We start from the raw sequence: 21277 nt of genomic DNA on the forward strand, positions 1-21277 counted from the left end.
TAGCTAATGCTACCCTCTGTTGAGGAATTTATCAAACCATTTCAGAAGTCCGCTTTGTGGTATAGTGAGTTTTTATTCAGCAAGCCGGCGGTGGGCGAACCTACACAGATCGTGTCTGAGTTGGTGTGCCGACCTCGAGTGATTTTGTAACAAGGTTTTTATACAAGAAGTTTAACGAACAAAAGGCAGGAATAAACAAGTCGAGTGAGAGACAAAAGTAATTTACAGTCAGATATGATATGTGGCCAAATGTCATTATCAGACATTTGGCATGACTGTCACAGACTTCTAAATCACCCCATGGGGTGCTCTAGTGTTCCGAGTCTGTTTGAACCAACTTCCAAGGTGTCATCTTCTACATGGGGGTAGGAAGTTTGGAGCTAACACAAAGGTGTTGGGTCCTAGTTCAAAGCCCTGCAGGAGGTAGGACTGGGGCAAGGCATCGTTGTCCCTGCAGGGGCCACGTGCTGTTGGAATGCTTCATCACCTCACAAAACCATGATCTACACTGCCCCCTCTGGTGGGAGGATCTGGTTCTACTGCCCCCTCTGGTGGAGAGGATCTGGTTCTACTGCCCCCTCTGGTGGGAGGATCTGGTTCTACTGCCCCCTCTGGCCAGCCGGGGTACCAGATGGGGGGGTATCAGGCCGGAGAAGCCCCACCCTGTCTGGTGAACAGAAGCTGCTGCTGATCACTCCTCAAGGAGGAAAGTCTAAACTTACACCTGAGAGAACAACACAAGCAAGAAATCATATAGTGAATGAGTGAGTGAGTGAGTGAGTGGGTGAGTGAGTGAGTGAGTGAGTGAGTGAGTGAGTGAGTGAGTGAGTGAGTGAGTGAGTGAGTGAGTGAGTGAGTGAGTGAGTGAGTGCGTCCGTCCGTCCGTCCGTCCGTCCGTCCGTCCGTCCAATGCTAACTCCCCTGATTGGTTGGACAGTCTTCAATGCTAACTCTCCTGATTGGTTGGCCAGTGTTCAATGCTAACTCCCCTGATTGGTTGGCCAGTGTTCAATGCTAACTCTCCCGATTGGTTGGCTAGCCTTCAAACTCCGCTTTGTCCCCAGGTCTGAAGACGATCGTCGGCGCTCTCATCCAGTCCGTGAAGAAGCTAGCCGACGTCATGATCCTGACCGTGTTCTGCCTCAGCGTCTTCGCTCTGATTGGTCTGCAGCTTTTCATGGGGAACCTCAAACAGAAATGTGTCCGGTCCATGTTCAACTCCACCGGTTGGCATGACAACTCCACCGGTTGGCATGGCAACGACACCGACGTCCACTTTGACTTCCATCAGCACATCAACAACCCGGGTAGGACAATCTCAAACTCTTCATCATCTTTATCTTTTACCCAAAAACTCAAACCACAGTTTTTTATGCTCACCTGCCTTTTCTTTCCGTCCGTCTGTCCGACAGAAAACTATTACTACCTTCCTGGAACGATCGATCCGCTGCTGTGTGGGAACAGCTCTGACGCCGGGTAAAGTCCAATAATCAATCAATCATGGCGATATATTACTGTATCGGCCCGAATATAAGACGACCTGATTATTAGACGACCTGAATATAAGACGACCTGATTATAAGACGATCCTCTTTTTCAAGACTCAAGTTTGAACAAAGACTTTTTGAACACCAAATTAAATTTTTATACAGAAAATAATGACAGTACATCTGAAACAAATGATTATAACAATATATTGGAGAGAAAAAGCCTGTTATTTTGCCACATTAAACCATCATGTTGAAGTTTGCATCCTAACTTCTCCTCAGCTGCCGGTTCACCTGCCGATCTTCCACCCACTTTTCTACAAATTGGAGAAACTATGTTTCTACGTTTCTGTTATCTCTTCTCTTATTTTATTCTCTTTTCTTTCTTACAGCTATTTTTATTTGTATTCTTCGTGTTACAGCTATTTTTATTTGTATTCTTCGTGTTACAGCTATTTTTATTTTTATTCTTCGTGACAGGGGTTGGCTTTGTACGGAAGAATATTAGGACCAGGCAGGGGAAAAATAAAAATAATATTTTAGAGGAGGAAGATTTTTTTTCATCATGCACTTTGAGAAAAAGTCGAAATGTCGAGATTAATATTAAAATACAGTTTCGAGAAAGAAGTCGAAATGTTGAGAAAAAAGTCAAAATTCCGCGAATAAAGTTGAAATGTTGAGAAAAAAGTCGAAATGTTGAGATTAATGTTGAAGTACAATTTTGAGAATAAAGTTGAAATGTTGAGAAAAAGGCAAAATTTCGACTTTATTCACGAAATTTCAACTTTATTCTTGAAACTGTATTAATCTTGACATTTTGACTTTTTTCTCGAAGTGCACAATAAAAAACAAACCTTCCTCTCTCAAATATATTTTCTCCTCCCTGATTCTTCTTTCTCCTGGGCAGTTCAGTTCAGCATTTACAGATATCTGGCGCCATCTAGTGGTGTGATGGTGTAATGTCTAGACGACCAACACCGTCTGATTTCAATAAAACAAACACCGTCTGATATTCGGGCCGATACGGTAATAATCATGGCGATAATTGCAATGTTGATGTTGATGATGACGATGTTAACGATCGTAGTAAACGATGGTGGTGTGTTCAGGGTCTGTCCGTACGGCTACGTCTGCATGAAGGCGGGGAGAAACCCCAACTACGGCTACACCAACTACGACACGTTTGGCTGGGCGTTCCTGGCTCTGTTCCGACTCATGACTCAGGACTTCTGGGAAAACCTCTTCCAAATGGTCAGTAACGTCTCTGCTGGTTCCTCTAACACGACTGGGCGTTTCTGTTCCGACTCATGACTCAGGACTTCTGGGAAAACCTCTTCCAAATGGTCAGTAACGTCTCTGCTGGTTCCACTAACATGACTGGGCGTTCCTGGCTCTGTTCAGACTCATGACTCAGGACTTTGCTGGTGTTTAACGGTTTCCACTTACATGATTGGACCGTCACAGCGGATTTAGGGTTAGGGTTAGATTTATAAACAGGAAAATAGAAAAAAAAAACAGTAACCCTAACCAGTCTGACCAGTCTGTGTCCTGGTTCCCCCCAGACATTAAAGCGACACTACGTAACTTTTCCACCTTAATATCATATTTCATCATCATCATTGTGATGGAACATCAACTTCCAACAGGTTTAATGAACCTCTGTCCTGGTCTGAGGGGTCTGTATCACCTTTACTGGCACTATGTAACTTTGAGGAGCATGGTAGGAACCCTGCCACACTAAAAAACTACAAATCGTTACGACTTTGACTGCTTTACGGCATACGTCACTTCCCCCTCCTTCCCCATTCGCAGTCGAGACGAAAATGGGCGGGGCTTGGAGCTCAGAGCTCCGCAGAAGCTGTTGCTGTGTTGTGGCTGCAGCAGCTCCACATAACAGACGTGGGGAAAAGATCCTAATGGTTTAACTTTTCAACGGTTTCCTGCTCGGAGGCAGAACCACGCAGGCCAAGTATCTGATATAACGAAGTAAAAGAGTGAAAGAGCCGTCGGCTCGCTTTGGATCGCGGCTGTAACGACCAAACACACAGTAAAGCCTGAATTATGGTTCTGCGTTAAATCGACGCAGACTTACGGCGTAGGGTACGTGGCGACACGCAACGTACGGTGCGTGTCGCCGCGTCCTCTACGCCGTAGGCACTGCGTCGATTTAACGCAGAACCATAAACAGCCTTAAACCACAAACACTCACGCAGACCGGGTCGGATCAAAACACGGGTTTTATTCCCCACTTCTCCAGCTAAACGCAGTTGCTGGCCAGCTCTCTGCGGTGCAATTAACCCCAATCTTCAGATAAAACTAGTTTGTTGAGGAAAAAATATTAACTCTTATTTGTAGCTGCAGAGGAAAAAAATAATCTCACGAGGAAAACAAAAATATTGCTCACGCCTCGGAGCCAAATTTATTGAAACACATGGCTCTTGGTAGGGATTAATTATTATTATAATTAATAATAATTAACATTATTTTCTCCATATACCACTCCCTGGCTTCCTTGTTTAAGGTATTCCGGTAAATTCCAGTTCCTTTCCAGCAGTTTAACATCTTTTTTTTTGCGTTCTGTCTGTTCACTTGGTGAAACAGAAAAGCGTCCCGTCTCCTCCAAAACAAATGCACGCGACGGGACAGGAGTGTTCCGGCAGTACGCGCTGGTGCTCATGGGAAACGTAGTGTTCTTTCTGGTAAAGCACTACCGCTTTTGTCCAAAAGATGCCGCCAAACTCAGAAAAGCTGAAAGTTACGTGGTGCTGCTTTAACTCATTGACTGCCAGCCATTTTCAGAGCAGAGAGTTTCATACTGCCAGAGTTTGTGGGCATTTTGGTGATTTTCAAAGACCCACAGAATATTGAGTTTTAGGAGTAAATAAACATTGAAACTATGTCAATAAACTTTAAACTCTCGTGAACATCAGGGAAAAAAGTTTGTGTTTATCATTTTCTGTTCTGTAGATATCAGCAGTAGAACATAGGGTGGTTTCAGCGAAAACACAAGGTTTGGACCAAAAAAAAGAAAGAAAAAAAAAAAGAAGCTGCCGGTATTTCTCTGTGTCGTCTCTCTGTTGTCTTTGCTGCCATCTACTGGCCTGATATTTACTGACAAGTTGCGCCAGCATAATTGACGCCAATCGGCGTCAATGGCAGTGAATGTGTTAAGAGCGGCCGGTAAAACCTACATGATCTTCCTGGGTTAGGGTTAGACGGGTCAGATGGGTCTGGTTCTGGTCTGGTTCTGGTCTGGTTCTGGTTCTGGTCTGGTTCTGGTCTGGTTCTGGTCTGGTTCTGGTTCTGGTCTGGTTCTGGTCTGGTTCTGGTCTGGTTCTGGTCTGGTTCTGGTCTGATTTGGTCTGGTTCTGGTCTGGTTCTGGTCTGGTTCTGGTCTCTAACTCTAACCTGTTTCCCCCCAGACGTTAAGAGCGGCCGGTAAAACCTACATGATCTTCTTCGTCTTCATCATCTTCCTGGGCTCCTTCTACCTGATCAACCTGATCCTGGCCGTGGTGGCCATGGCCTACGCCGAGCAGAACGAGGCGTCCATCGCCGAGGCCAAGCAGAAGGAGGAGGAGTACGCCGAGATCATGGAGCTGCTGAAGAAACGACGAGAGGAGGTATTTATACTGATTAGAACTAGTTTAAACTAGTTTAAACTAGTTTAAACTGATTATAACTGATTTAAACTAGTTTAAACTAGTTTAGTAAGCAGAGATCATGGAGCTGCTGAAGAAACGACGAGAGGAGGTATTTATACTGATTATACCTAGGTTAAACTAGTTTAAACTAGTTTAGTACGCCGAGATCATGGAGCTGCTGAAGAAACGGAGAGAGGAAGTTTCATATTTAAACTTATTCAAACTTGTTTAAACTTGTTTAAACTTGTTTAAACTTATTTAAACTTATTTAAACTCGGGTCTGAACGTTTGTTTCTCCGCAGCAGGAGATCAGCAAGATGGCTCTGATTGAGAAAGGAAACGAGGAGATCCACGACCCCACAGCTATGGAAGGTAAACATCACTAAACATCATTAAACATCAGTAACGCGTGTAGAAACATCAGTAATGTTGTTTTCCAGACCTGGAGGAGGACCGGCGGCCATGTTGTCCCTGCTGGTCCTCCTCTCCTCCCTCTAACGCCTGTAGAAACATCAGTAATGTTGTTTTCCAGACCTGGAGGAGGACCATGTTGTCCCTGCTGGTCCTCCTCACCTCCCTCTAACGCCTGTAGAAACATCAGTAAACATCAGTAACGCGTGTAGAAACATCAGTAATGTTGTTTTCCAGACCTGGAGGAGGACCATGTTGTCCCTGCTGGTCCTCCTCTCCTCCCTCTAACGCGTGTAGAAACATCGTAATGTTGTTTTCCAGACCTGGAGGAGGACCGGCGGCCATGTTGTCCCTGCTGGTATTCCTTCGCTAACGTCTTCCTGAAGTGGGACTGTTGCGGCTGCTGGATTCGGCTGAAGAAAGTGCTCTTCATCGTCGTCATGGACCCGTTCGTCGACCTGGCCATCACCATCTGTATCGTCCTCAACACCGTGTTCATGGCCATGGAACATTACCCGATGACCGAGGAGTTCGAGGAGGTTCTGACTGTCGGGAATCTGGTCAGTAATGAAGAGAAGTGACGTAATTCAGATAATAATACTGTTTTTGTGTGTTTTGTATGTTGGTATGTGTTGTTTTGTATCTAAGAAAATGTTGATGTTTTTTACTTCCTGTCTTCCTGCAGGTTTTCACAGGGATCTTCACGGCTGAAATGGTCCTGAAGCTTCTGGCCATGGACCCGTATAACTACTTCCAGGTAAGACCTTCTCTTAACCATGTAACCAGGTAACCAGGTAACTATGATACTTGGTTACCTGGTATCCTGGTAGGAGCAATGTTGTCTTATATCAGTGCCCATATACTCACCAACCTGTTTCAGTGCAGCACTCACAAAAGGAGTGCCATTGTCTGAGCTGATGTATGCTGGAACTCCCTATCTGGGAATTATCAGGTGCATCAAAGCCTTTGCCACTGCAGCGGAGTCCTGTTTTGTTGTGGGGAAAGCTTCAATCCATTTAGAAAACATGCAAATAAATAAAGATAAATAATCAAAACAAACTTTTTGCCTTCACTGGGTGTAAGTTCAATGAAATCCATCTGCGAATGCTGGAACGGTCTGTCTGGTGGAGGGTGAGCTGCCTGTGGCACCTTTAACCCCCTCCCCACATTGTTTTGTTGAACAGATCACCTCGTGAACCAGTGTCTTCGTATTTCACTCACCATCCCCCCCTTAGACACATGGTCCAATCCGTGTGTCAATCTAGCGTAGTGAGGGAAAAGAAAGAAAAGTCCTGGGTAGACACACACCGTCAATTACCAGCAGTCTGCATTTTTCCAGAACTGTTTCTCACATGATGCGCTATGTAGCCCTTAACTGCAGGTCAGCAATCTCAACCCTAACCCGAGGAAGGAAGGAGTAGGGAAAACAGCCTGTATCTTGAGAGATAAAGGTTGCTTTGACGCAGTTTTTTGCAGCTGCTTCTGCTCGAGCATTTCCCTTGAAAGATAAGATCAGATTTGTTAGTGTGAGCATCACATTTACACACAGTAATTTGTTTAGGCAGCAACATGTTTACCTCATTATTAATTAACTGTGAATGAAGCCTTTAACTCACTATCAGTTCGGCATGAGTAAAATTACTGACATCTATTAATTTTATAATTGTGTTCACGTAACTGGAAGTTCTTTATTCATTAATAATCACGTCTGAGAGGACACTGATTACGGGCAAGCAGCTACAAATGCAGTGGGGTGTTTACCCACACGTCATGAATAATCTCTCCTGACACAATACCCAATTCCAAGTTTTTTTAATAAATTACTTTATAATCTTATCTGGTCCAGCTTCACACACTGGGGCACGGTCTGTTTGGGTGTCTGCCTCCGTTTCGCTTCACTCAGCCACATTTCGAGGCTTTCCAATCTATCTCAATTTGTTTTTTCTTTTTCTTTTTTGTGAGTGACAACTGGTCCTCAGTCATCTGAAGTCTCACCTGCAAAGCCTCTCTGTTTAATGCTCAGGCTTCCTGTTTTTGGAAATTTAAGTTGTCTGACCCACAGATCCAACTGAGATATGGATTCTTCCCCATAGTTAACTATCATATATCTCACATTTGGGGCTGACAAATCTGGTCCTTTGGAAAGATTACTATCAGAGGGTTTGTTTAATCCAGGGGTAACCAGGTAACCAGGGGTAACCAGGGGTAACCAGGTGTCTCTGTTGCAGGTGGGCTGGAACATCTTTGACAGCATCATCGTCACCATGGGCACCTGGTTACCTGGTTACCTGGATACCTGGATACCTGGTTACCTGGTGACCTGGTTACCTGGTAACCTGGTTAACCATGGGTAACCAGGTAACCTGGTATTTCTGTTGCAGGTGGGCTGGAACATCTTCGACAGCATCATCGTCACCATGAGTCTGGTGGAGCTGGGATTGGCCGACGTCCAGGGTCTGTCTGTGCTGCGCTCCTTCCGATTGGTGGGTAATAATACTAGAATATAATACTAGACTTAATACTAATAATACTAGTTATTATAATATAATATTTTAATACCAGACTTTCTAGACTACTATCCTCCCTATTTTTGCTGTAAATGTTTTTCAGATTTGTCTTTTTGTCTATCGATCCATTCACAAGCTCCTTCCAACCTGTTTTCATTCTTTTATTTTTTTATTTTTTTTATTTGCCTGTTCCCCCTAACCCAAACCTTTCACCTGATCCTCCTAACCCAAACCTTTCACCTGTTCCGGTTCCAGATGCGAATGTTTAACTCAAACCTTTAACCTGTTCCTCCTAACCCAAACCTGTCACCTGTCGTCTCTCCAGATGCGAGTGTTTAACCCAAACCTTTCACCTGTTCCGGTTCCAGATGCGAGTGTTTAACCCAAACCTTTCACCTGTCGTCTCTCCAGATGCGAGTGTTTAACCCAAACCTGTCACCTGTTCCGGTTCCAGATGCGAGTGTTTAAGCTGGCCAAGTCGTGGCCGACCCTCAACATGCTGATAAAGATCATCGGGAACTCGGTGGGAGCTCTGGGGAACCTGACTCTGGTCCTCGCCATCATCGTCTTCATCTTCGCCGTGGTGGGCATGCAGCTGTTCGGGAAGAACTACAAAGACTGCGTGTGTCGCATCTCGTCGGACTGCGAGCTTCCTCGCTGGCACATGAACGACTTCTTCCACGCCTTCCTCATCATCTTCAGGGTCCTGTGCGGCGAGTGGATCGAGAACATGTGGGACTGCATGGAGGTTTCTGGACCGGCCATGTGTCTGATCGTCTTCATGATGGTGATGGTGATCGGGAACCTGGTGGTGAGTAACGGTTCAGTAACAGTAACCCTAATCCTAACCTGGTGGTGAGTAACGGTTCAGAAACAGTAACCCTAATCCTAACCTGGTGGTGAGTAACGGTTCAGAAACAGTGTTAGGTTCCTAAATCATCAACATAAATTAATAACTTAGGAAAAGACACAGAGACTGTTAGAAATTATTTTCAAGGCGCTTCTGCAGAAGCTGGGGAAGAGAGCTGAGGAGTGCAGGGCACACTGGCCCTCATAGAGAACTCCCAAGCTCTTCTCCCAACTTGCTGCTTCTGCAGGACGCTTTTTATTTGAGAATGGGAAACAGGAAATGACCATATTTAGACTGTCAATGTATAGATGGACAATGGACAAAAACAGATGGTCACACATCGAGGTTTAAGAAGCCACACATGTGAAACTTAAGCTTTAAAAAACACAAAAGGTCAAAAGGGGTCAAATGCCTCCCGGAACTAAAACAGAAACTCTGAACAGATGTGTCCGAAGACACAATGGGGTATTTGTGGGACAGCCCAAAACCCTGACGGAACACAGGAAGGGCTGCCCTCATCTTTTAACATGTGATAGGGGTCTTGAAACAGATGCACCTAAAGACAATGGTTCATTGACCAACCAGGAAGTCAGCAGGCCAACCTTCAGTTTTAACCTCCTGAGTATGTCAAAGCATGTCATGAGGATAAACAGGCAGTTTTCTAATTCTGATTCTGATTCTTCATAGTTTCATAAGGACAAACCTGTTCCAAACTTTGATTAATCTCACAAACAGTAACCCTAATCCTAACCTGGTGGTGAGTAACGGTTCAGTAACCCTAACCCTAACCTGGTGGTGAGTAACGGTTCACACGGTTCTTGACTTAGATCCTGAACCTGTTCCCGGTCTCGTTCCTAGTCCTGAACCTGTTCCTGGTCCTGAACCTGTTCCCGGTCTCGTTTCAGGTCCTGAATCTGTTCCAGGTCCTGAACCTGTTCCTGGTCCTGAACCTGTTCCTGGTCTTGTTTTCAGGTCCTGAACCTGTTCCTGGTCTTGTTTTCAGGTCCTGAACCTGTTCCTGGTCTTGTTTTCAGGTCCTGAACCTGTTCCTGGTCTCGTTTCAGGTCTTGAACCTGTTCCTGGTCTTGTTTTCAGGTCCTGAACCTGTTCCTGGTCTCGTTTCAGGTCCTGAACCTGTTCCTGGTCTTGTTTTCAGGTCCTGAACCTGTTCCCGGTCTCGTTCCAGGTCTTGAACCTGTTCCTGGTCTTGTTTCCAGGTCCTGAACCTGTTCCCGGTCTCGTTCCAGGTCCTGAACCTGTTCCTGGTCCTGTTTTCAGGTCCTGAACCTGTTCCCGGTCTTGTTCCAGGTCTTGAACCTGTTCCTGGTCTTGTTTTCAGGTCCTGAACCTGTTCCTGGTCTCGTTTCAGGTCCTGAACCTGTTCCTGGTCTCGTTTCAGGTCCTGAACCTGTTCCCGGTCTCGTTTCAGGTCCTGAACCAGTTCCTGGTCTCGTTCAGGTCCTGAACCTGTTCCTGGTCTCGTTTCAGGTCCTGAACCTGTTCCTGGTCTCGTTTCAGGTCCTGAACCAGTTCCTGGTCTCGTTCAGGTCCTGAACCTGTTCCTGGTCTCGTTTCAGGTCCTGAACCTGTTCCTGGTCTCGTTTCAGGTCCTGAACCAGTTCCTGGTCTCGTTTCAGGTCCTGAACCTGTTCCTGGTCTCGTTTCAGGTCCTGAACCTGTTCCCGGTCTCGTTTCAGGTCCTGAACCAGTTCCTGGTCTCGTTCAGGTCCTGAACCAGTTCCTGGTCTCGTTCAGGTCCTGAACCTGTTCCTGGTCTCGTTTCAGGTCCTGAACCTGTTCCTGGTCTTGTTTTCAGGTCCTGAACCAGTTCCCGGTCTCGTTCCAGGTCCTGAACCTGTTCCTGGTCTTGTTTTCAGGTCCTGAACCTGTTCCCGGTCCTGTTTTCAGGTCCTGAACCAGTTCCTGGTCTCGTTCAGGTCCTGAACCAGTTCCTGGTCTCGTTCAGGTCCTGAACCTGTTCCCGGTCTCGTTTCAGGTCCTGAACCAGTTCCTGGTCTCGTTCAGGTCCTGAACCTGTTCCTGGTCTTGTTTTCAGGTCCTGAACCAGTTCCTGGTCTCGTTCAGGTCCTGAACCTGTTCCTGGTCCTGTTTTCAGGTCCTGAACCAGTTCCTGGTCTCGTTCAGGTCCTGAACCAGTTCCTGGTCTCGTTCAGGTCCTGAACCTGTTCCCGGTCCTGTTTTCAGGTTCTGAACCTGTTCCCGGTCTCGTTCCAGGTCCTGAACCTGTTCCTGGCGCTGCTCCTCAGCTCCTTCAGCGGTGATAACTTGGCGGCTCCAGAGGAAGATGGAGAAAACAACCTCCAGATCGCCATAAACCGGATCAACCGGGGCTTGGCCTGGACCAGATCCTGGATCCTGCAGCAGATCTGGACCCTGCTGGGGAAGAAGACCAGCCTGGACCTGGAGAACAAGGGTGGGAACGGGTCTGACTAATACCTGGAACAATCACTACCTGAGGGTCTGACTAATACCTGGAACAATCACTACCTGAGGGTCTGACTAATACCTGGAACAATCACTACCGTCCCATCAGCTCCGTAATGGACACAGTGTTGATTCTCCAGGAACTAGGACGGACCTGAGATACGACTTAGCAACGGGAGATATTCTAGTCCGCTCAGCTCCGCTAGGCTATGCTACAGTAACAAACAGGAAATACATTTGTTTCAAACAATCAAAGTCCACAGATAGTTTCTTAAACCGTTTTATTAAGCTACAAATATTACCGATCATTCAAATAAATAAACGTTTCACCAAATAAATTAAAATAAATGACCAAATCCCTCATGTGTCAGTCCGTCTGGAGGACCCGGGTTCAAGCCCCCTGGATTGCAACCAAAAGGCAACCACCTTGGGCCCCTGAGCAAGGCCCTTAACCCTTAAGCTGCCGCAAGGCAGAGCGGCTGTGGAAAGCATCGAAGCTTGAGGTCCACAGGCTGTACCTCAAGGATCTGAGATTTGCTTTAAACAATCTGTTAAAAAACGCTAGAGCTGCTTACTTTGCCCAACTTATTTCTCGTAATAAGAGAAATCCTAAATTTCTGTTTGATACCATCAGCTCTATTACATCCCCTGATGTCCCAGTGGCCTCAGTCTCTTCCGCAACTGATTGTAATGTTTTTGCCAGTTTTATGGTAAACAAAGTTAATGACATCAGGGCCAATATTCCTCAAACTGTTTTAAATCCCTGTACTTCTCTGCTTCCTCAATGTAAATGGTCCTTGTTTTCTTTGGTCTCACTGCCAGACATCAGTGCGCTCATTGCCACCATGACACCATCCTCCAGCCCGCTGGACATACTCCCGACATCACTGTACCTTAAAACTGTTAGCTCTATCGGCCCCTGCATTGTAGAGATTATAAATCAATCTCTCCAAACTGGTGTTGTCCCAGTCTCCTTTAAACAGGCAGCAGTGGAACCTAAATTAAAGAAACCAAACTTGGATCCTGCTGATTTAAAAAATTATAGGCCCATTTCAAAGCTCCCTTTTCTAGCTAAAATCCTGGAAAAGGTAGTAGCTGAACAATTAAATGCCTTCCTGGATGCAAATCTTATTTTTGACACCTTCCAATCAGGCTTTCGGAAAAAGCACTCCACTGAGACTGCTCTAACTCGAGTTTCAAGCGATGTCCTGATGGCAGCAGACTCTGGTCAATTTACAGTTCTGGTACTCTTAGATCTCACCGCTGCATTTGACACGGTGGATCATAAAATCTTACTAGATAGACTCAGAGACACTTTTGGGATTTCTGGTACCGTCTTAAATTGGTTCCGGTCCTACTTGACTGACAGGAGTTTTTTTGGTCCATGTCAATGAGTTCCTATCTGACCCGACAGAGCTAGCCTGTGGGGTCCCACAGGGATCAGTCCTTGGCCCTTTACTCTTTTTACTTTACATGACCCCTATTGGACAGATTATCAGTGATTTCAGTGATGTTTCTTATCATCTATATGCTGATGATATTCAGCTCTACTGCTCCTTCAAGCGGACAGAGCTACACAAATTAGATAACTTAATAGCCTGCTTGACTGCCATCAAAAAATGGCTAAATAACAATCTCCTTCAACTGAACTCCGCTAAAACGGAAACACTGATTATTGCCCCAGATACTGCTATCCCCCTCATAAAACAGCATTTAGGTCATTTAGGTCCCTCTGTCCAACCTAGCGTACGCAACCTAGGAGTTGTGTTTGACAAGGACATGTCCCTGGATCACCACTGTAAACAGTTGGTGAAGAATTGCTTTTATCATCTCCGGAATATTGCTAAACTGAGGTCTATGATCTCAAAAACTGAAATTGAAATGATAATTCATGCCTTTGTGTCATCTCGCATTGATTATTGCAACTCTCTTTTTATGTGTTTTAACAAAAAGGCTGTAAATCGCCTTCAGACTGTGCAGAACGCGGCAGCAAGGATCGTAACTGGAACAAGGAAAAGGGATCATATCACCCCGATTTTATACTCTTTACATTGGCTACCAGTTAATTTTAGGATTCATTTTAAGATTTTAGTACTTACTTTTAGAGCCCTAAATAATCAAGCTCCCGTGTACATTGCTGAACTGCTGAGACCCTACTCTCCCTCACGTTCATTAAGGTCATCGGATCAAAAACTCTTGATGGTCCCCCGCACCCATTTTAAAACGCGAGGTGACTGCTCTTTCCAGGCCAGCGCCCCTCGCCTCTGGAATGCACTTCCACTGACCTTACGCAGCATTGAGTCCACTGACAGTTTTAAGAGAGAACTTAAAACATATCTCTTTAGACAGGCTTTCCCCTGATGTTGATGTTTCCCTGGGCATCTGTGAAGTTACCTGTTGTTGTGCTATTGTGTGTTTTATATTCTACTGCATTTTATCCCTGATGTAAAGCACTTTGTGATTGTATCTACAAAAAGCGCTCTATAAATAAATTTTACCTACTTACTTACTTACTTACTTACTGCTCCCCGGGCGCCGTGCCCTTTGCATAGCGACCACTGCTACTAGTTCAACTAGAAAAATGGGTTAAATGCAGAGAAATAGAATTTCCCCATTGTGGGACTGAATGCAATACAACTGTAAACACCTCAAACTTAAATAGAACCACCCCGAACACAACCACTACAGCCCCAAACCAAAGCAGCAAGAGGGGTCGAATGGGCAGTAGGGCATGCCAATATAAAAATGTCCTGAAATTTTCTAGTTATTATTATTATTAGTATGCGATTTCGGACACGCCTGATGTGTTTTTGTTGCTGTTTTTTTACACCAATATCTGACTTATTGATCCGTCTGAATTCACCTCAGAGGTCAAATCTGACGAAGACACCAAGTGTCAGGAGGTTTTGGTTCTGAGTGTCGTTGCCTCGGACCAGCCGACACCCACCGGTTACTACGGCAACAACGGCCAGAACATCCCGTCCCTGAAGGTTCCCATCGCCGAGGCCGAGTCCGACTGTGAGACGGAGGAGAACGAAGACGAGGAAGTGGAGGACGATGAAGAAGAGCAGCTCTCTCAGGTTCAGTAGATTTAATTTAATAATTATCCGGAGCCGTCGGTTGGTTTTAAAGTTGATATTTTGTGTCTCAGGGTGACGAGTCGTCGGTTTGCAGCACCATTCAGAAGCTTCCTTCGGTCCACGAGGAGGAAGACGAGGATGAAAACGACCCCAACACGCCTGAGAACTGCTTCAGTGACAGTAAACACACTCACATGTTAATAATAATAATAATTAAAGCTGCAGCAGCGATGAACGGATGAACGGATGAACGGTCTGTAACGCCCGCCAATGTAATAATGCCCACAAACGTAATAAACCACAAACGTAATAAAAATATGCAGCTTTTAATGTAATAATCCTGTAAATGTAATACATTTTCCACAAACGTAATAGTCACTGCCTACTACAAACGTAACACGCGATTTCCCACAAATGTAATAACTATTACGTTTGTAGAGATTTATTACGTTTGTGGGGAAGTGAAAATCTTCAACTTTCAATGTTGTAATAACTTCCCACAAATGTAATAATGCAATGAATAATGGTTGTTGGTATATATATATGTATGTATATATATGAATGTGTAAATTATAATAAAACCCATCCGCACTCTCGCAGCCTGCCCTGCATAATTAATGCTGTGGATGTGTCAGACCCCACACTTTTTCGGGGAGTGTAACGTTAGGCCATTCAACTGAACTGTAGGCTATTCTGTAGTAACTGGACTCTATCTACCAAATGAATTACATTTGCTTAGTTTGTTTTGGTTTCATCAATTTGTGCAAATGCAGGAGGAGGAGAGACCTCATCTCATCACGATTCGGGTTTAGGAGCTTCACCTTCATGAGAGACGCAACAACTGTTTGTCTGTTTTGGAGGTGCAAAGAGAAGAATAGATATTTCCTCACAAAGACTGTTACACTGGATATTTGCGAGTACATTACCCAGACCTATGGTGTGCCCAAATTCAGAGCGCACAGAGCGCACAGAGCGCACAGAGCAGAGAGCGCTTTGCCACCTCGGTGGCAAAGCTCTATTCTGGGGTGCCAATGACGTGATCTGTAGTTTGCATTATTCGTTTTGGAATACTCAATTTAGGAATATACTGCATGGGATTTGGACCATTACGTTTGTGGAAAATGTATTACATTTGCAGGATTATTACATTAAAAGCTGCATATTTTTATTACGTTTGTGGGCATTATTACATTGGCGGGCGTTACACGGTCCTCCACCCTGGTGCATGTTCAGGCTGCAGTGGAAGCTTGTATGACTTCATGTAGATTCTTCAGACCTGGACATTTAGAGGATGAAATCACCCACGACTCTCTTTATCAAACCATTTAAAAGTTATGGCAGAAAGTAGGAAGTATCAGATATCGATCAATCACATGAAGGGTGGGCGCGCTTTTTGGCGTCTAGTGTCGCCACGGTAACGCTTTTGAAAGAGAAAAGTAATGCGTGTTGTCGCAGGATGGAGACACACATTTTGATGTATGACACACCTGGGTGCACGTTACGGTTCGGGCTGAATTAACTGCTGAAAGAATGGCATAAATTGCTCCAAAATTACGCGATTAATTCAGAAAAATGTTCAAAATGGTCGACTTCCTGTTGGGTTTGGGCCATGGTGCCAAGAGACTTTTCTTTAAGTTGTGACATGATACAGGTGTGTAGCGATTTTCGTGCATGTATGTCAAACCGTATCGTGGGGCTTGAGGCACAAAGTTTTATAGGGGGCGCTGTTGAGCCGTTAGGCCACGCCCATTAATGTAAACAATTAAATATCACATTTATCACCAGTACTGGCTTGGTGCAAAATTTGTGATTTTTGGGGCACGTTTAGGGGAAAAAAGACACTCCTTTCATCAGAAGAAAGAAAGAAAGAAAGAAAGAAAGAAAGAAAGAAAGAAAGAAAGAAAGAAAGAAAGAAAGAAAGAAAGAAAGAAAGAAAGAAAGAAAGAAAGAAAGAAAGAAAGAAAGAAAGAAAGAAAGAAAAAAAAATTCTACAGATACAATAGGGCCTTCGCACTGTCAGTGCTCGGGCCTTAATAATCAATTTTATTTATATAGCGCTTTTAAAAGATCTCAAAAACGTTTAAAGACCATAAAGACGATATTAAATTCTGATTAAGCTAACGAAGGCCTCAGCCTCCCATGTGATGTTGCTCAGAAAGAAACAACATGGTTGAAACATACAAGTTGAAAAACAATGTTAACTTGGCAAACAATACAGGTCTTATACTTATACTATATATTGTGTATGTGTGTATGTATTATAATTTCTACTTTATTATTATTGTATTTCCTTTATTGTATTGTTTTGTTTTTATTCTGTAAGGTGACCTTGGGTGACATGAAAGGCGCCGTTAAATAAAATGAATTATTATTATTATTATTATACTGTATTGGCCCGAATATATGGAGCTAGAACAGTCTCATAATTCGCAAATGCACACACCGTTTCACAAATGCACAGGACAAAATCCACAAATGCTCAGAACAATTCACACGTGCGTAGGACAAGATACACAAGTGTATTTTTGATGGAAACACAAATATAACCTGAATTACAAACGTTTTTTTGTCTGTGAGTTGCACTGGATTTTCGTGGGACTTTTGAGACTTTTGAGACTCCCCTGACGTGACTTGATCCACAAATAAGTTTTTTTTTAACGGGAAGGATCTGCAACCAATCAGATGTCTTCCTTTGTTTCAGCCAATCATAAGAGCTCACACGTGGGGGACGATTTACTCTAAACCAATCACATTAAAGGGGCGGAGACTCCTGCTGTTTTAACTGCGTTAGCACCGTTTGTTAGAAAAGTGATTAAAGGGATTGTGACATGAAAAACAAATTTTTCTTGATTTTTTGTGTTTTGTTGGGTGTCTTGACATCAATTACACCCAAAAAAAAACTTTTAACATTCATGTGGGGAAGGTGGCTCAGTTGGTAGAGCGTTCGCCCATGAACCTGAAGGTCAGTGGTTCCAACCCTAGTTCCGCCTGTGTCCACCAAAGTGTCCTTGGGCAAGACACTGAATCCCCCGGTTGCTCCCGGTTGTCAGGCCAGCGCCGTTGTCTATGGCAGCTCCGCCGACGACCGGTGTGTGAATGTGTGCGTGTGTGGGTGAATGTTTGCAGTGTAAAGCGCTATATAAGTGTAAGCCATAATTATGCAAAAACGGCGCGTCTGGTTTGGTGGCGGACCGTTACGTATAGACCCGCTAAATCACCGCCCCCTCCACCCAGCTCCCTGCCCATCAGCGCTGAGCCGCGGGCTGGAGGGAGAGAGACGTCTCTCCTCTCCACCCGCGCTCTGCTTTTTTTTTCCGCCTACGACCTCAGATCAGACGAGACAACCCGCTGAATTTAAGCACATTACTAAGCGGAGGAAAAGAAACTAACAATGATTCCCTCATTAGCGGCGAGCAAAGAGGGAAAAGCTCAGCGCCGAATCCCCGTCCGAGCAGCGGGCGTGGGAAATGTGGCGTACAGAAGACTGCTTGCCCGGTGTCGGTCGGGGGAGTCCTTCTGATCGAGGCTCAGCCCGTGGACGGTGTGCAAGACAAAATCACATACCCTTGATCGACTGTCTGCTGTGGGGGGGAGTTTGGGGGAGAGGAGGGGTGGAGGATGGGGGGGGGGGGGGGGGGCGGGAGGGAGGAGCGGGGCAATGATTGACAGGAAAGGGGGAAAAGGAAGCGTTTTTCACAGGCAAAAAACACCGTCATAAACAAAGCCAGGCATGGAGTACTGGAGTGAAGTTTTTCTTGTTACACCCTTTTAGACACATTTGAGGGATATTGGCCAAGACTTTTAATAGTGTTAAAAGCATGTTAGAAATTATGTCACAATACCTTTAATATTTGGAGTTGGTGGAGTAAAGATAAATAAACAGCAACACGGGATGGAGAGGAGACACTGCTCTGATTTTCTTGTGATCTCGGTGAAGAAAACAGCGCGATCGGAGATGATTTTTTGGGCCGTTCATCAGAGCCGTCGGGAGAGCTCTTAGTCCTAACGATGTGTTCCAGAGTGCTACAGTAATGGTGTTTGTTTGTTTGTTTGTTTGTTTGTTTGTTTGTTTGTTTGTTTGTTTGTTTGTTTGTTCCAGAGTGCTACCGTCGTTGTCCTCGGCTGGACGTGGACACATCTGAGGGACGAGGGAAGATCTGGTTCAACGTGAGGAAAACCTGCTTCACCATCGTAGAACACAATTACTTTGAGACGTTCATCATCTTCATGATCCTGCTGAGCAGCGGAGCGCTGGTAATCAATAATACTGATCAATCAATAATACTGATCAATCATCTTCATGATCCTGCTGAGCAGCGGAGCGCTGGTAATCAATACTATTGATCAGATATTAATCTGTCATCGTCATGATCCTGCTGAGCAGCGGAGCTCTGGTAATCACAAATATTGATCTGTGATGTCATCTTGATCAGTTCCTAAATGGGTTTAAAAGTGTCCAGGATGCATAAACACTTGGGGCCAAATCCACAAAAGGATTGCGCGGCTTTCGCGGCCGCTAAACCGGTGCAAATGAGACAAAAAGAGAGCGTCTAATTCACAAAGCACCCGCAAAGGGCGAATTGCGCCACAAACTGCCCTGCCAAGCACATAGTGGTAATGGTGCGCCTGTGCCATTTGCATGCATGTAAATTAGATAATATTCATACATTCCTTTCTATGCAAATAAGCCTCATTGCAAAACCCGTCTAATTCACAAAGGCCAGCGCTATTTGCCACACGCAAAAATAGTGGAGCAAATACCGTCTTTTGGAAGCGTGTATTAACTGCACGCAAACTCACTCCTCACTCCCCGTCTCTCTGTTTCTCTCTCTCTTCAATATCATTCAAGCCTGTGTGATACTGAATGATATTAAGGGTGAAATCTACAGTCAGACATGACTGTACACAGTCAGATCAAGTGGGGTTGTGGACTTATCTCGGATTTAAAAATAAAAATAAGAGGACGGAGCTCAGGATTCATCCATACAGTAAGGGGCTGCTTTATTACAAACAATTCCACCATATAACACACATATATATATATATATATATATATATATATATATATATATATATATATATATATATATATATATATATATATATATATATATATATATATTGTGCTGTGCCTTGTGCGTAAATGCGCAAAGCCTCTTAATGTTTGACATTTCATTAGCTTAGAAATACAAATACGTGAAAGTTGAGGCTGTTGTGCTCTCTGCAGTTTTCATTATGGACCAATCTGTGTGCTGAAATATGGAGAACACTGGAAACAGCTCCGCTCACTTACTCAGACAAGGGAAAATTGCACTCAGCTGCAGAACTTTATGGGCGTGTTTGCGCAGGCATATCATTAGAGCAAAATCTTTTGTGAATAGGACCTTAAAGCGGGGAAAATTGTGGGCGCAATCTATTCTTTGTGGATTTGGCCCTAGGACTTTTCCTTTCCTTATTGCTAGCTGTTCTGAAGCATGAATTATTGATCCTCTGTAAGTCTGACTGATGCTACTCATTGATTAACTCTGATCATGTAGCTAGCAGGTCTGAACTAACCAGTACTAACCAGTACTAACCAGTACTAACCAGTACTAACCAGTACTAACCAACGGAGACACGGCTGGAACTAACACGACTACTGCTTCCTCTCAGGTGAGACTAACCTTTATTTACCCTTTATTAAGTCTTTATTAACCTCCTATCAACAAACACGATGTGATAATGACAAAAGAGGAAGCTGCCAAGGTTATTCTGTTGTCATGGAAACATTGTCTGGTCTGGTTTTCAAAAGAAATGTGTATGTTTTGAAACAAGTGCAGCTCCAGCTTAAACGTAAAAAGAACAGATTTAAAATAGCTGAACATTAGGGAAAATTAAAAAAGGAGAAAAATAACTTTTGTTACTTTGTTGACAGTATTAAACAAGATATCAAACTAAAGACATTAAAATAAACCTTTTTTTATCATATACATTCAAGAGCTGCAACACATTTCAAAATTGCTGGCAGTTTTGAAAAGTTATAACCTGCCAATGTGCTAAATGTCAGTAAAACACTGCCCTCTAGTGGTAATTTCAGTAAAACACTGCCCTCTAGTGGTAATTTCAGTAAAACACTGCCCTCTAGTGGTCACAGAACAGCTGCGTCTAAAAAACGGACTTCCTCAATGAGTTGCTCCTCCACTTGGTCCATGTTGATAAAAACCTAACAGCGGTCCCTAAGCCTAACCCTGTCACCCTAACCCTGTCACCCTAACCCTGTCACCCTAACCCTGTCACCCTAACCCTGTCACCCTAACCCTGTCACCCAAACCCTGTCACCCCAACCCTGTCACCCTAACCCTGTCACCCTAACCCTGTCATATCTCCAGGCCTTCGAGGACATCTACATGGAGCAGTGCCCCTAACCCTGTCACCCTAACCCTATCATATCTCCAGGCCTTCGAGGACATCTACATGGAGCAGCGCCCCTAACCCTGTCACCCTAACCCTGTCATATCTCCAGGCCTTCGAGGACATCTACATGGAGCAGCGTCTCTAACCCTGTCACCCTAACCCTGTCACCCTAACCCTGTCATATCTCCAGGCCTTCGAGGACATCTACATGGAGCAGCGGCCGGTCATAAAGATCATCCTGGAATACGCGGACCAGGTTTTCACCTACGTGTTCGTGGTGGAGATGCTTCTGAAATGGACGGCCTACGGGTTCCAGACGTACTTCACCAACGCCTGGTGCTGGCTGGACTTCCTCATCGTTGACGTAAGAGATCCGTCACCTGATTAGCTGATTAGCTGCTCTGTAGGATCACGTGGGTTGTTACTAGGGTTAGGGTTAGGATTAGGGTTAGACCTGGCA

At 44.6% G+C, this 21277-nt stretch overlaps 1 protein-coding gene across 1 annotated transcript in view; it reads left to right on the forward strand.

The window, feature by feature from the left end:
• The window catches only part of LOC133421374 (sodium channel protein type 4 subunit alpha B-like), an 82022-nt gene that overhangs the window by 34363 nt on the left and 26382 nt on the right, over positions 1-21277 (forward strand). The window contains exons 8-21 of the mRNA XM_061710919.1: positions 1065-1307; positions 1413-1476; positions 2597-2738; positions 4910-5110; positions 5434-5503; positions 5864-6102; positions 6228-6299; positions 7924-8025; positions 8504-8860; positions 11135-11333; positions 14213-14424; positions 14496-14604; positions 18524-18678; positions 21008-21181. Of these exons, the coding sequence (XP_061566903.1) occupies positions 1065-1307; positions 1413-1476; positions 2597-2738; positions 4910-5110; positions 5434-5503; positions 5864-6102; positions 6228-6299; positions 7924-8025; positions 8504-8860; positions 11135-11333; positions 14213-14424; positions 14496-14604; positions 18524-18678; positions 21008-21181 (2339 nt within the window). The remainder of the gene's footprint in view (positions 1-1064; positions 1308-1412; positions 1477-2596; positions 2739-4909; positions 5111-5433; positions 5504-5863; positions 6103-6227; positions 6300-7923; positions 8026-8503; positions 8861-11134; positions 11334-14212; positions 14425-14495; positions 14605-18523; positions 18679-21007; positions 21182-21277) is intronic.

The sequence above is a fragment of the Cololabis saira genome, chromosome 21 (assembly GCF_033807715.1).
Source record: "Cololabis saira isolate AMF1-May2022 chromosome 21, fColSai1.1, whole genome shotgun sequence".
Lineage (NCBI taxonomy): Eukaryota > Metazoa > Chordata > Actinopteri > Beloniformes > Belonidae > Cololabis > Cololabis saira.